This window comes from Littorina saxatilis, linkage group LG13 (assembly GCF_037325665.1).
Source record: "Littorina saxatilis isolate snail1 linkage group LG13, US_GU_Lsax_2.0, whole genome shotgun sequence".
Taxonomy (NCBI): Eukaryota; Metazoa; Mollusca; class Gastropoda; order Littorinimorpha; family Littorinidae; genus Littorina; species Littorina saxatilis.
Window position 1 is genome coordinate 22,862,168 of NC_090257.1, and position 12,500 is coordinate 22,874,667.

Genomic DNA, 12,500 nt, shown 5'->3' on the forward strand with positions numbered 1-12,500 from the left:
ATTTTGGCATGTCGGATTTTCAAATAGAAAGATGAACTTTTCCAATGTGAAAGCCTGGACGGCTCAATGGTGGCTGACACGATGGTAACCTGCCAGGGAGGGTCCCTTTAACAGTGCTGAAAGACTTTGGCAGCTCTATGGTGGCTGACATGATGGTAACCTGCCAGGGAGGGTCCCTTTAACAGTGCTGAAAGACTTTGGCAGCTCTATGGTGGCTGACACGATGGTAACCTGCCAGGGAGGGTCCCTTTAACAGTGCTGAAAGACTTTGGCAGCTCTATGGTGGCTGACACGATGGTAACCTGCCAGGGAGGGTCCCTTTAACAGTGCTGAAAGACTTTGGCAGCTCTATGGTGGCTGACACGATGGTAACCTGCCAGGGAGGGTCCCTTTAACAGTGCTGAAAGACTTTGGCAGCTCTATGGTGGCTGACACGATGGTAACCTGCCAGGGAGGGTCCCTTTAACAGTGCTGAAAGACTTTGGCAGCTCTATGGTGGCTGACACGATGGTAACCTGCCAGGGAGGGTCCCTTTAACAGTGCTGAAAGACTTTGGCAGCTCTATGGTGGCTGACACGATGGTAACCTGCCAGGGAGGGTCCCTTTAACAGTGCTGAAAGACTTTGGCAGCTCTATGGTGGCTGACACGATGGTAACCTGCCAGGGAGGGTCCCTTTAACAGTGCTGAAAGACTTTGGCAGCTCTATGGTGGCTGACACGATGGTAACCTGCCAGGGAGGGTCCCTTTAACAGTGCTGAAAGACTTTGGCAGCTCTATGGTGGCTGACACGATGGTAACCTGCCAGGGAGGGTCCCTTTAACAGTGCTGAAAGACTTTGGCAGCTCTATGGTGGCTGACACGATGGTAACCTGCCAGGGAGGGTCCCTTTAACAGTGCTGAAAGACTTTGGCAGCTCTATGGTGGCTGACATGATGGTAACCTGCCAGGGAGGGTCCCTTTAACAGTGCTGAAAGACTTTGGCAGCTCTATGGTGGCTGACATGATGGTAACCTGCCATAGAGGGTCCCTTTAACAGTGCTGAAAGACTTTGGCAGCTCTATGGTGGCTGACACGATGGTAACCTGCCAGGGAGGGTCCCTTTAACAGTGCTGAAAGACTTTGGCAGCTCTATGGTGGCTGACATGATGGTAACCTGCCAGGGAGGGTCCCTTTAACAGTGCTGACAGACTTTTGGAGCTGACACGATGGTAACCTGCCAGGGAGGGTCCCTTTAACAGTGCTGAAAGACTTTGGCAGCTCTATGGTGGCTGACATGATGGTAACCTGCCAGGGAGGGTCGATCCCTTTAACAGTGCTGAAAAACTTTGGCAGCTCTATGGTGGCTGACATGATGGTAACCTGCCAGGAAGGGTCCCTTTAACAGTGCTGAAAGACTTTGGCAGCTCTATGGTGGCTGACATGATGACACAATAGTAAACCTCATAAGTATATTTATATAGGCTGCATTTTGAGTTATTTCTTGCGAGATATATATACTAGCCAAATAAATCAAAGTAACATTAAAGGATAGCCAAAGCCTTTTTCCTTTAAATTTCTTCTTATTTTTTGTTCGTAAGTCAACTTACATGGACCACTATGTCGACGCACTTATGAACATTTCATTTTGTCTATAACTATAACTTTTTGATGCAAAGTAAACATCGTTATTTTTTCAAAACATATTTCTTAAGTATTTAAATCTACTGACTGAGAGTCTTAAAGCTATTTTCTCAAGCCGATTTGACGGGGTGCACAAGTTTGGAAAATTCCATACAGACTAATTAGTTTCAACTTTTCAGGTCAACAGCTTTCCTCACTTAATAGGGTCCCTTAAGTCCGCACAGATGAATGATGTGCACTTCTGACGATTCTTTTTCAAACATTGATTTTTGATTTTTGATTGGTGAGGGGAGAGGGGGGGGGGGGGGGAGCGCAAATTATCTCCGAGGCTCAGATGAAAAAAACAAAAAAACGAATAAGAAACGAAATACAAGTAAACAACTTTCTTCAGAAACCAATGATGAAAGACGCGGGTAACCTCCCTTTAAACAGAATCATCAACTGTATCGTTTTGAGTTTCCGTTATGTTATCAAAATTCCCAGTGCTGCCATCCGTGGCGGTTTCCCCTGTAGTTTTCGATGGCCCACTTGACTTCCGGAGCAACTTCCTGCACATGCCCACACAGGCCATTCGTTGCAGAGCCTGCCGGAAGCGACGACTGTACACGAGGCAGACGAAGAACAACGTCACTTCCGTCGCGTGGGTCAACAATTGAGTGAGTTTCGTCACCGTCTAAAATGTACAAAAATATTTAAAATGTTAGATAACAAAGTGATAACGATAATAAAAAGAACCATTAGCCTACTCTTCAAAGAGAAAGAAAGATGTGAAGAAAGAAAATACGAACAAAATGAAGAAAGAAAGAAGGAAAGAAGGAAAAAAGAAAAACAAGTCGCGTAAGGCGAAAATACAATATTTAGTCAAGTAGTTGTCGAACTCACAGAATGAAACTGAACGCAATGCCATTTTTCAGCAAGACCGTATCTCTACTAACTTCTGAGAGAAGGTCGCATCACTCTCGATGCCGTGAACCTAATTAGGATCTTTTTCTTGTTTCTTCTCTATTTCTGCCTCCCCAAAGTCCTTTTACTTTCCTTTTCTCACCCATAAAATTCTTCACTTATTACCCTTGTTAAGTGTTTCTTGTATAGAATATAGTCAATGTTTGTAAAGATTTTAGTCAAGCAGTATGTAAGAAATGTTTAGTCCTTTGTGCTGGAAACTTGCATTCTCCCAGTAAGGTCATATATTGTACTACGTTGCAAGCCCCTGGAGCAATTTTTTGATTAGTGCTTTTGTGAACAAGAAACAATTAACAAGTGGCTCTATCCCATCTCCCCCCTTTCCCCTATCCCATCTCCCCCTTCCCCCATCGCGATATAACCTTGAATGGTTGAAAACGACGTTAAACACCAAATAAAGAAAAGAAAGAAAGTCAGTCCACCGCTCGTGGCAAAGGCAGTGAAAGTGACAAGAAGAGCGGAGTAGTAGTTGCGCTAAGAAGGATAGCACGCTTTTCTGTACCTCTCTTTGTTTTAACTTTCTGAGCTTGTTTTTAATCCAAATATAACATATTTATATGTTTTTGGAATCAGAAAATAATGGAGAATAAGATGAACGTAAATTTGGATCGTTTTATAAATTTTTATTTTTTTTTTACAATTTTCAGATTTTTAATGACCAAAGTCATTAATTAATTTTTAAGCCACCACGCTGAAATGCAATACCAAAGTCCGGGCTTCGTCGAAGATTACTTGACCAAAATTTCAACCAATTTGGTTGAAAAATGAGAGCGTGACAGTGCCGCCTCAACTTTCACGAAAAGCCGGATATGACGTCATAAAAGACATTTATCAAAAAAATGAAAAAAACGTCTGGGGATTTCATACCCAGGAACTCTCATGTCAAATTTCATAAAGATCGGTCCAGTAGTTTAGTCTGAATCGCTCTGCACACACACACACAGACACACACACACACGCACGCACGCACGCACGCACACACACCACGACCCTCGTTTCGATTCCCCCCTCTATGTTAAAACATTTAGTCAAAACTTGACTAAATGTAAAAAGGAAGAAATACAAATCGAAAGAAAGATACAGACAAATGAATACGGTTACACTGCATCAATAGACTAATCAATGCATAAATACTTGCGGCTCTGTTTTCCCTCTGCCAAATAGCACTTACGCGCGTGTGGTACATTCGCCTTATTACCAGAACTAGAAACACAGCTCAAGTCACACACGCACATACGTACATGCACGCACGCACGCACGCACGCACGCACGCACGCACGCGCACACACACACACACACACACACACACTGGCACACACACACACACACACACACACACACACACACACACACACACACACACACACACACACACACACACACACACACACAGGGCAGAAACAAAAGTCTTTTTGGAACAGGTACATTTTGAGCTGTGTTTCTAGTTCTGGTAATAAGGCGAATGTACCACACGCGCGAAAGTGCGTGCGTGCGTGCGTGCGTGCGTGCGTGCGTGCGTGCGTGCGTGCGTGCATGTATGTGCGTGTGTGACTTTTTTGTGTGATTTAAGCCCTAGTTTGCTTAGTGTATTTGTTCTTTTATCTCAGTTACGTGTATGCTCTGTATGCTCGTTACGTTTTTGCTCGTTTGTTTGAGAATAAAATTGTAAAGCGCCTGGAGCCGATTGCTGGGACTCGCGCTATAGAAAAGCTATTAATTATTATAATCATTATTTCAACTGTCAACACAACAAGAATCCTTAACTGTCCGATCAAGGAAGAACAACAAAGGACATCCATGTCCGGATATTGAAAATATTTAAAATTAATATGCATATGCCGTCACCCTGTGTATACGGAAGCTGTAGCAAGGTTAAATCAACAACAAAAATAATTCACAGCGCGTATTATGTCCAGGAAAATATTTTAAATGTCAATACTCTTCGAAAATGAAAAGGGAGGGGCGAAATATGTCGATCTTTATACCTGGCCTCTGTTATCAACATGCGACATCTTCAGGCAGATTTTCCAGACGGGGGTGGTGGTTGTTGTTGTTGTTGTTGTTGTTGTTGTTGTTGTTGTTGTTGTTGTTGTTCTTCTTCTTCTTCTTCTTCTTCTTCTTCTTCTTCTTCTTCTTCTTCTTGCTGTTGTTCTTGTTGTTCTTGTTTTGTTGTTGCATTATCTTCTTCTTCTTCTTCTTCTTCTTCTTCTTGTTGTTCTTGTTCTTCTTCTTCCTCTTCTCCTTATGGTGTTGCTGTTTTTGTGTTTTTTAGGTGGTTGTTCGTAGGTTTTGCTGTGTGTTTGTTTTGGGTTTTTTGTTTTTTGGTGTGTGTGTGGTTTTTTTGTTGTTGGGGGGGGGGTGTTATTGCTTTGTATTTTGTTGTTTTGGATTTGTTTAAAAAAAACACAGTCATGTGCGGGAAAGAAACACTAAATGTCTCCGTTTCCTACCTGATACAGGTAGTGTTCTTGCTGGAAGATACCATAGCCGTCAACGTAGGTAGTGAGCGTATGGTTGACAGCACGGGGCAGGGCTAGCAGCACGAAGGTGAAAGAAAAGGCTAAGATCAACTTGGTGGTCTGAGTTTCTGCCTTTGTGTTGCTGGGCTTGGACGTCTGGCCTTCAGGGTTCCCTTGACCGTTTTTGCCTAAAGTTTTATTAGACAAAAAAGGACGTACAGAGAGCAGATATGATTAATTGAAATCTAGATACGGACACGATTGGAAATAAATGTCGGGGTACATGGTCATGAACGGACCAATGGGAACAAACTGCGTTCGCGCGTACGTGCGCGTCAGTTTACACACATCTACAGACAACTTACAAGCTGACGTCAATATAGCACTAACACACTCGCGCGCGTACATGCTCGCACACACACACACACACACACACACACACACACACACACACACACACACAAACACACACACACATACACACACACACACACACACACACACACACCAGCCCCTGTACCCCTGCCTCCTTCAAGAAGCCCCTCCCTCTTATACACAAGGTCCATCCCTAGTCGTCGTCGTAATATTAGTGGAAGAAACAGCAACAACAATGTATATCTCATATCAACTGACCACTGGATGTCCTGATATCTCCACGGTTGGCGAAGTGGTTGCGCATAGCTTCAGAACTCACCATTAGATGTCCTGATAGCTCTGCGGTTAGCGAAGTGTGTGCGCAGAGCTTCAGAACTCACCATTGGATGTCCTGATGGCTCTGCGGTTAGCGAAGTGTGTGCGCAGAGCGATGACCAGAGCCAGGTTGAGCACCAGGGACACACCAAGAGGAAGGAAGAAGGTCAGCGCGCGCACTGTGTTTTTTCCAACCTGGAGAAACGCCATGATAAAGATATGATAATGATGTAATCATGATACAATGATGATATGGTAATGATATAATTATGATATGAATTTGATATAATGATATATAATAATCATAATATAATGCTGATATGACTGTCACTCTCTCTAGCTTTCTCTCTCTGTCTCTCTCTCTTTCTCTCTTTTTACATTTAGTCAAGTTTTGACTAAATGTTTTAACGTAGAGGGGGAATCGAGACGAGGGTCGTGGTGTATGTGTGTGTGTGTGTGTGTGTGTGTGTGTGTGTGTGTGTGTGTGTGTGTGTGTGTGTGTGTCTGTCTGTCTGTCTGTCTGTCTGTCTGTCTGTGCGTCTGTGTGTGTGTAGAGCGATTCAGACTAAACTACTAGACCGATCTTTATGAAATTTGACATGAGAGTTCCTGGGAATGATATCCCCGGACCTTTTTTTCTTTTTTTCGATAAATGTCTTTGATGACGTCATATCCGGCTTTTTGTAAAAGTTGAGGCGGCACTGTCACACCCTCATTATACAATCAAATTGATTGAAATTTTGGCCAAGCAATCTTCGACAAAGGCCGGACTTCGGTATTGCATTTCAGCTTGGTGGCTTAAAAATTAATTGATGACTTTGGTCATTAAAATCTGAAAATTGTAAATAAATTTTTTTTTATAAAACGATCCAAATTTATGTTCATCTTATTCTTCATCATTTCCTGATTCCAAAAACATATAAATATGTTATATTTCAAGGGCGGATCTGGGGGGGGTTACACGGGTTACGTAATCCCCCCCCTCCCACCCCCCCAAATAAGAGGTAATTTATTGCCTCAGGATGCACCAGATAGCTCTATTTAGCTTCTTTGGATAAAAAAAAATTCCGGGGGGGCATGCCCCCGGACCCCCCTAGAGGCTTAGGCGCCTTCGGCGCCGTCAACTTGTATCTTCGCAGTCATTTTGTAACCCCCCCCTCCAAAGTGAATTGTCCCGCCCTTAATATTTGGATTAAAAACAAGCTCTGAAAATTAAAAATATAAAAATTATGATCAAAATTAAATTTTCGAAATCAATTTTAAAACACTTTCATCTTATTCCTTGTCGGTTCCTGATTCCAAAAACATATAGATATGATATGTTTGGATTAAAAACACGCTCAGAAAGTTAAAACGAAGAGAGGTACAGTAAAGCGTGCTATGAAGCACAGCGCAACCGCTACCGCGCCAAACAGGCTCGTCACTTTCACTGCCTTTTGCACTAGCGGCGGACTACGTTCAGTTTCATTCTGTGAGTTCCACAGCTTGACTAAATGTAGTAATTTCGCCTTACGCGACTTGTTTTTTTTTTACGGACACTCTTATATTTGAACGTTTGCATCATGTATTGGAAATTTGACATCCTTGAAGAAATATCCCTCATTTACATAACAAAAACAGAAAGTCAAGTAGAAATGTGTGTGTGTGTGTGTGTGTGTGTGTGTGTGTGTGTGTGTGTGTGTGTGTGTGTGTGAGTGTATGTATGTGTGTGTGTGCGTGTGTGAGTGTGTGTGTGTGTGAGTGTGTGTGCGTGTGTGTGTGTGTGAGTGTGTGTGTGTGTGAGTGTGTGTGCGTGTGTGCGTGTGTGTGTGTGGGGGGGTGTGTGTGTGTGTGTGTGTGTGTGAGTGTGTGAGTGTGTGTGTGTGTTTGTGCGTGTGTGTGTGTGTGTGTGTGTGTGTGTGTGTGTGTGTGTGTGTGTGTGTGTGTGTGTGTGTGTGAAGAGATTACCAATTGTTTTTTTAAACAAGCTAGAAGAACGAAAGCTTAAAGGTACGATCAAACCAAAGATGTTTCATGCTTATATAAACTGAATAAAACTAAAGAAAACTTAACAATGAGGGGTCGATGAAGCATCTTTCTTTTTTAAACGAACGAACCGAAACAAAAGAGAACAGAACAAAGACGAAGTAACCCGTGCGTAATGGAGAATTCCGAGATCAAAGAGCGGAACAAGTTGTAGCCATTGAAAATGTAAAAACCGTGTCTTAAATCTTCTTTTTTTTTTAAACAGGTCAGTTTGTACGTAAAAAGACAACAAAATTCGATCAGGAACGGTAAAAATCACCGTTGGATACGTGTTAAAAAACCCGAAGCACATAGGTTGTTGATTCAAAGAAAAGTAAAACAACAAGTCGCGTAAGGCGAAAATACAACATTTAGTCAAGCTCAGTCGAACTCACAGAATGAAATTGAACGCATTGCATTTTTTCCGCAAGACCGTACACTCGTAGCATCGTCTGTCCACCGCTCGTGGCAAAGGCAGTGAAATTAACCATCCAGAAAAGCGCGGTAGCGGTTGCGCTGAGGAGGATAGCACGCTTTTCTATATCTCTATTCTTTTTAACTCTCTGAACGTGTTTTTAATCCAAACATATCATATCTATATGTTTTTGGAATCAAGAACGGACAAGGAATAAGATGAAATTGTTTTTAAATCGATTTCGAAAATTTTATTTTATTCATAATTTTTATATTTTTAATGTTCAGAGCTTGTTTTTAATCCAAATATAACATATTTATATCTTTTTGGAATCAGAAAATGATGAAGAATACAATAAACGTAATTTTGGATCGTTTTATAAAAAAATAATTTTAATTACAATTTTCAGATTTGTAATGACCAAAGTCATCAATTAATTTTTAAGCCTCCAAGCTGAAATGCGATACCAAAGTCCGGCCTTCGTCGAAAATTGCTTGGCCACAATTTCAATCAATTTGATTGAAAAATGAGGGTGTGATAGTGCCGCCTCAACTTTTACAAAATGCCGGATATGACGTCATCACAGTCATTTATCGAAAAAAATAAAAAAATCTGGGGATATCATACCCAAGAACTCTCATGAAAAATGTCATAAAGATCAGTCCAGTAGTTTACTCTGAATCGCTCTACACACACACACACACACACACACACACACACACACACACACACACACACACACACACACACACACACACACACATATATACACACACACACACACACACACACACACACACACACACATGCACCACGACCCTCGTCTCGATTCCCCCCTCTATGTTAAAACATTTAGTCAAAACTTGACTAAATGTAAAAAAGAAGAGAAGTATTGAGTTAAAGTTCGGCCGGACAGGCGGTCTTTTTTCATGAAATGCTAGGGAACTTTTGATAAAAAAAAGGGTAGAAGTTTATACTGCTAGCAAAAGACAAACAAGAGACTGTCACATAAACATTGTGTTATGTAGATATCTTCATTTCAAAAATGCTACAACTGCTACAGTACGTGCACTTGCACTTCATAGCATAGAAAATGTAACAACAACAACAACAACAACAACAACAACAACAACAACAACAACAACAACAACAACAACAACAACAACAACAACAACAACAACAACAACAAGAATTGTGTAAAAAGCTACACAATCATACACTCTGCCTCTCCAAAATCCCCCACCTCTCCCATCCGAACCGCCCCCATCCACAATTTTGGTCAAGCAATGTTCGACAAAGGCCAAACCTTGGTATTGCATTTCAGCTTGGAGGCTTAAAAACTAATTAATGAGTTTTGTCATCAAAAATCGGAAAATTGTAATAAAAAAATAAACATTTAAACGATCGAAAAATAATGTCATCTTATTCTTCATCATTTTATGATTAACAATATACATAAATATGTTATATTTGGATTAAAAACAAGCTCTGAAAAATACAAGCATGAAAATTATGATTAAAAATAAATTTCCTAAATCGATTTAAAAACAATTTCATCCTATTCTTTGTCGGTTCCTGATTCCACAAACATATAGATATGATATGTTTCGATTCAAAACAAGCTCAGAAAGTTAAAAAAATAGAGATACAGAAAAGCGTGCTGTAATTCTCAGCGCAACCACTACCGCGCTATTCTGGCTTGTCAATTTTATAAGGACTGGGTGGCCGAGTAGTAACGCACTTGCGCTCGGAAGCGAGAGGTTGCGAGTTCGACCCTGGGTCAGGGCGTAAGCAATTTTCTCCCCCCTTTCCTAACCTAGGTGGTGGGTTCAAGTGCTAGTCTTTCTGATGAGACAAAAAACCGAGGTCCCTTCGTGTACACTACATTGGGGTGTGCACGTTAAAGATCCCACGATTGACAAAAGGGTCTTTCCTGGAAAAAAAATTGTATAGGCAGAGATAAAAATGTCCACCACAATATCCGTGTCACTTGGAATAATAGGCCGTGAAAAGTAGGATATGCGCCAAAATGGCTGCGATCTGCTGGCCGATGTGAATGCGTGATGTATTGTGTAAACAAATTCCATCTCACACGGCATAAATAAATCCCTGCGCCTTGAATATGTGCGCGATATAAACTGCATAAAATAAAAATTAAAAATTAAAATAAATCCCTGCGCTTAGAACTGTACCCACGGAATACGCGCGATATAAGCCTCATATTGATTGATTGATCAATTTCACTGCCTTTGCCACGAGCGATGGACTGACGATGCTACGAGTATACGGTCTTGGTGAACAAATGCAGTGCGTTCAGTGTCATTCTGTGAGTTTGACAGCTTGACTAAATGTTGTATTTTCGCCTTACCCGACTTGTTTCTTTTTTGGGGGGACTCAGTTGCATGCAGGCAGTTTCAAACCCTCCTTTTACTGTTTTTTTTCTTTTCTTTTTTTTTCTTCTTTTTTGTTTTTTTTTGTTTTTGTGCTAGGTGTGAGTATCCTTCGATCATTGATCTTTTTTTTTAAAGTCAATTTATAGACGTATAGTATACGTACAAATAATGTACATTTTCTATTTACAATTACAAAAATGAATCTTATATTTTTACAATTCAATTTTTCTGCATACTATTTGAAACTCAACAATTACAAACACTGATCCACAACAAGTTGTCTTTCTAAAGATACTAACACACATTTTCCCAATCAATATCACGTGATTTACAAAATGTGTCATCTTTCTACTACAACTTGTGTCTTGATAACCAAATAGTATATCCTGCATTTTAAACTTAACCCTTAATCTAATCTTCTCCTCTATCCAATGTTCTATCTTCTTCCAAAACAACTTTACCGGTATACACTCATAAAAAAAAAGTTCAACAAAATCAACTTCCGTACAACATATACAACATCTGACTTGCATTTTACATAATAAAATAATTATCTGTTGGATAAATGTCATGTAATATGTTCCATTGCAATTCTCTTAACCTCACTTCTTTGGAAACATAGGCAAGGGACCATTATAAGATGTTTGATGGGTTGTTGACAGACCAGCTTTTTTGTCTGTCCGAGGGGGAGCATATCGTCTTTTGTTTCATATTTATTGACCAAGGCCGAAGGCCGCGGTCAATAAATATGAAACAAAAGTCGATATGCCCCCCGAGGACCGACAAAAAAGGTGGTCTGACAACAAACCATCAAACATCGTTTTTGTCATCATTTTGATAGTGAGAAAATAAGTGCACAATCAACCAAGGGAGCCATGCTTTGAAACACGGGTCCCGTGCTGATAACCACACGGGTCCCGGTTTGATAACCACTGGCAATCAAAGATGGCGTGTGAAAGCAACTTTCTGTGTTTTTGAGTTCATTAAATGAGTTGGGATGAATGTCAGGTTTGAGGATGCACATTTCTGTAGGTTCATCTCAGTATTCCACCCCCTCGGCTTTCTGTTGTAAATATTAAGCTGAGCACGGTGATCAAATGTGGAAGCTACGTTTGGTCAAAGGTCACAGAAGATTTGCGTCGTGCAGCGAAGGAAAGAATCGCGATCTTGTTTCCGACTCGGTACCTCTTTGTTTTTCATTAGACCTGTCATTCTGCTTGCTCGGCTTTGTTAGATGTTTGCATATCGTGTTGCTATTTTCTTTGCTTTTATTATTGTTTCTTACTTGTGCTTCGTTTATCGATACAACGTCTTGTGCACGGGTCAAAATGTGTGTGTCAGGTGTCGTTTTACTTGAACTTGACGTTCGTGCTTCTCAGAACGTCTGTGTATCGAAACACAGATACACGCACTCCGTGACTTTGTAAGAAGACATAACATATCGGTAGGTTTCATTTGTTTGTGACGAATTTATTGAAGTAGTTTTGGTTTTTTGTTTACTTTTGCCAGTTTGCCAGTTGGTTTTTGGAACTTTGCAAAGCAGTGTCTTGTCGTCTGTTTAGGTCTGGGGAAACGCCAATGAAAAGAGCCGAAGAATCCTCGAGCGTTTCTATTGGGTTTGCTTTTGATTATCCATGTAATAGGGCTTCCTGCAACTATGGTAACCGGGGATTTATTCCCCGGGGAACATGAGATTTATTTCCCAGGTGCTTGTGAATGAAAACTCGTGAAAATGATGACAAATTTGCTTATCTACTATATTGTACACTAAACTTCCTCAACCAAAAATTATATACACAAGGTTTTTCTACATCAGTAATTTCACTTTGTTTTTCTAACTTTTTCTTTTTTGGCTTATTTTTATTATAATTTATACAGGCTACCATCAAAAACTGCTTATCCATAAGTACATCAATATGTTTATTTTCAATCCAATTAATCCATCATTTGGGTAG

The 12,500-nt window shown here is 40.7% G+C and overlaps 1 protein-coding gene across 1 annotated transcript; it reads right to left on the bottom strand.

Annotated features, from left to right (window-relative positions):
- Positions 1-1,962: 1,962 nt before the first annotated feature.
- Positions 1,963-5,943, bottom strand: LOC138946192 (uncharacterized). Its single transcript, XM_070317704.1, has 3 exons — positions 5,799-5,943; positions 5,035-5,231; positions 1,963-2,294 (listed from the first exon to the last, which is right to left on the bottom strand). Exons 1-3 carry the CDS (start codon positions 5,941-5,943, stop codon positions 2,046-2,048), a joined length of 591 nt encoding a protein of 196 aa, XP_070173805.1. The 3' UTR covers positions 1,963-2,045.
- Positions 5,944-12,500: the final 6,557 nt, after the last annotated feature.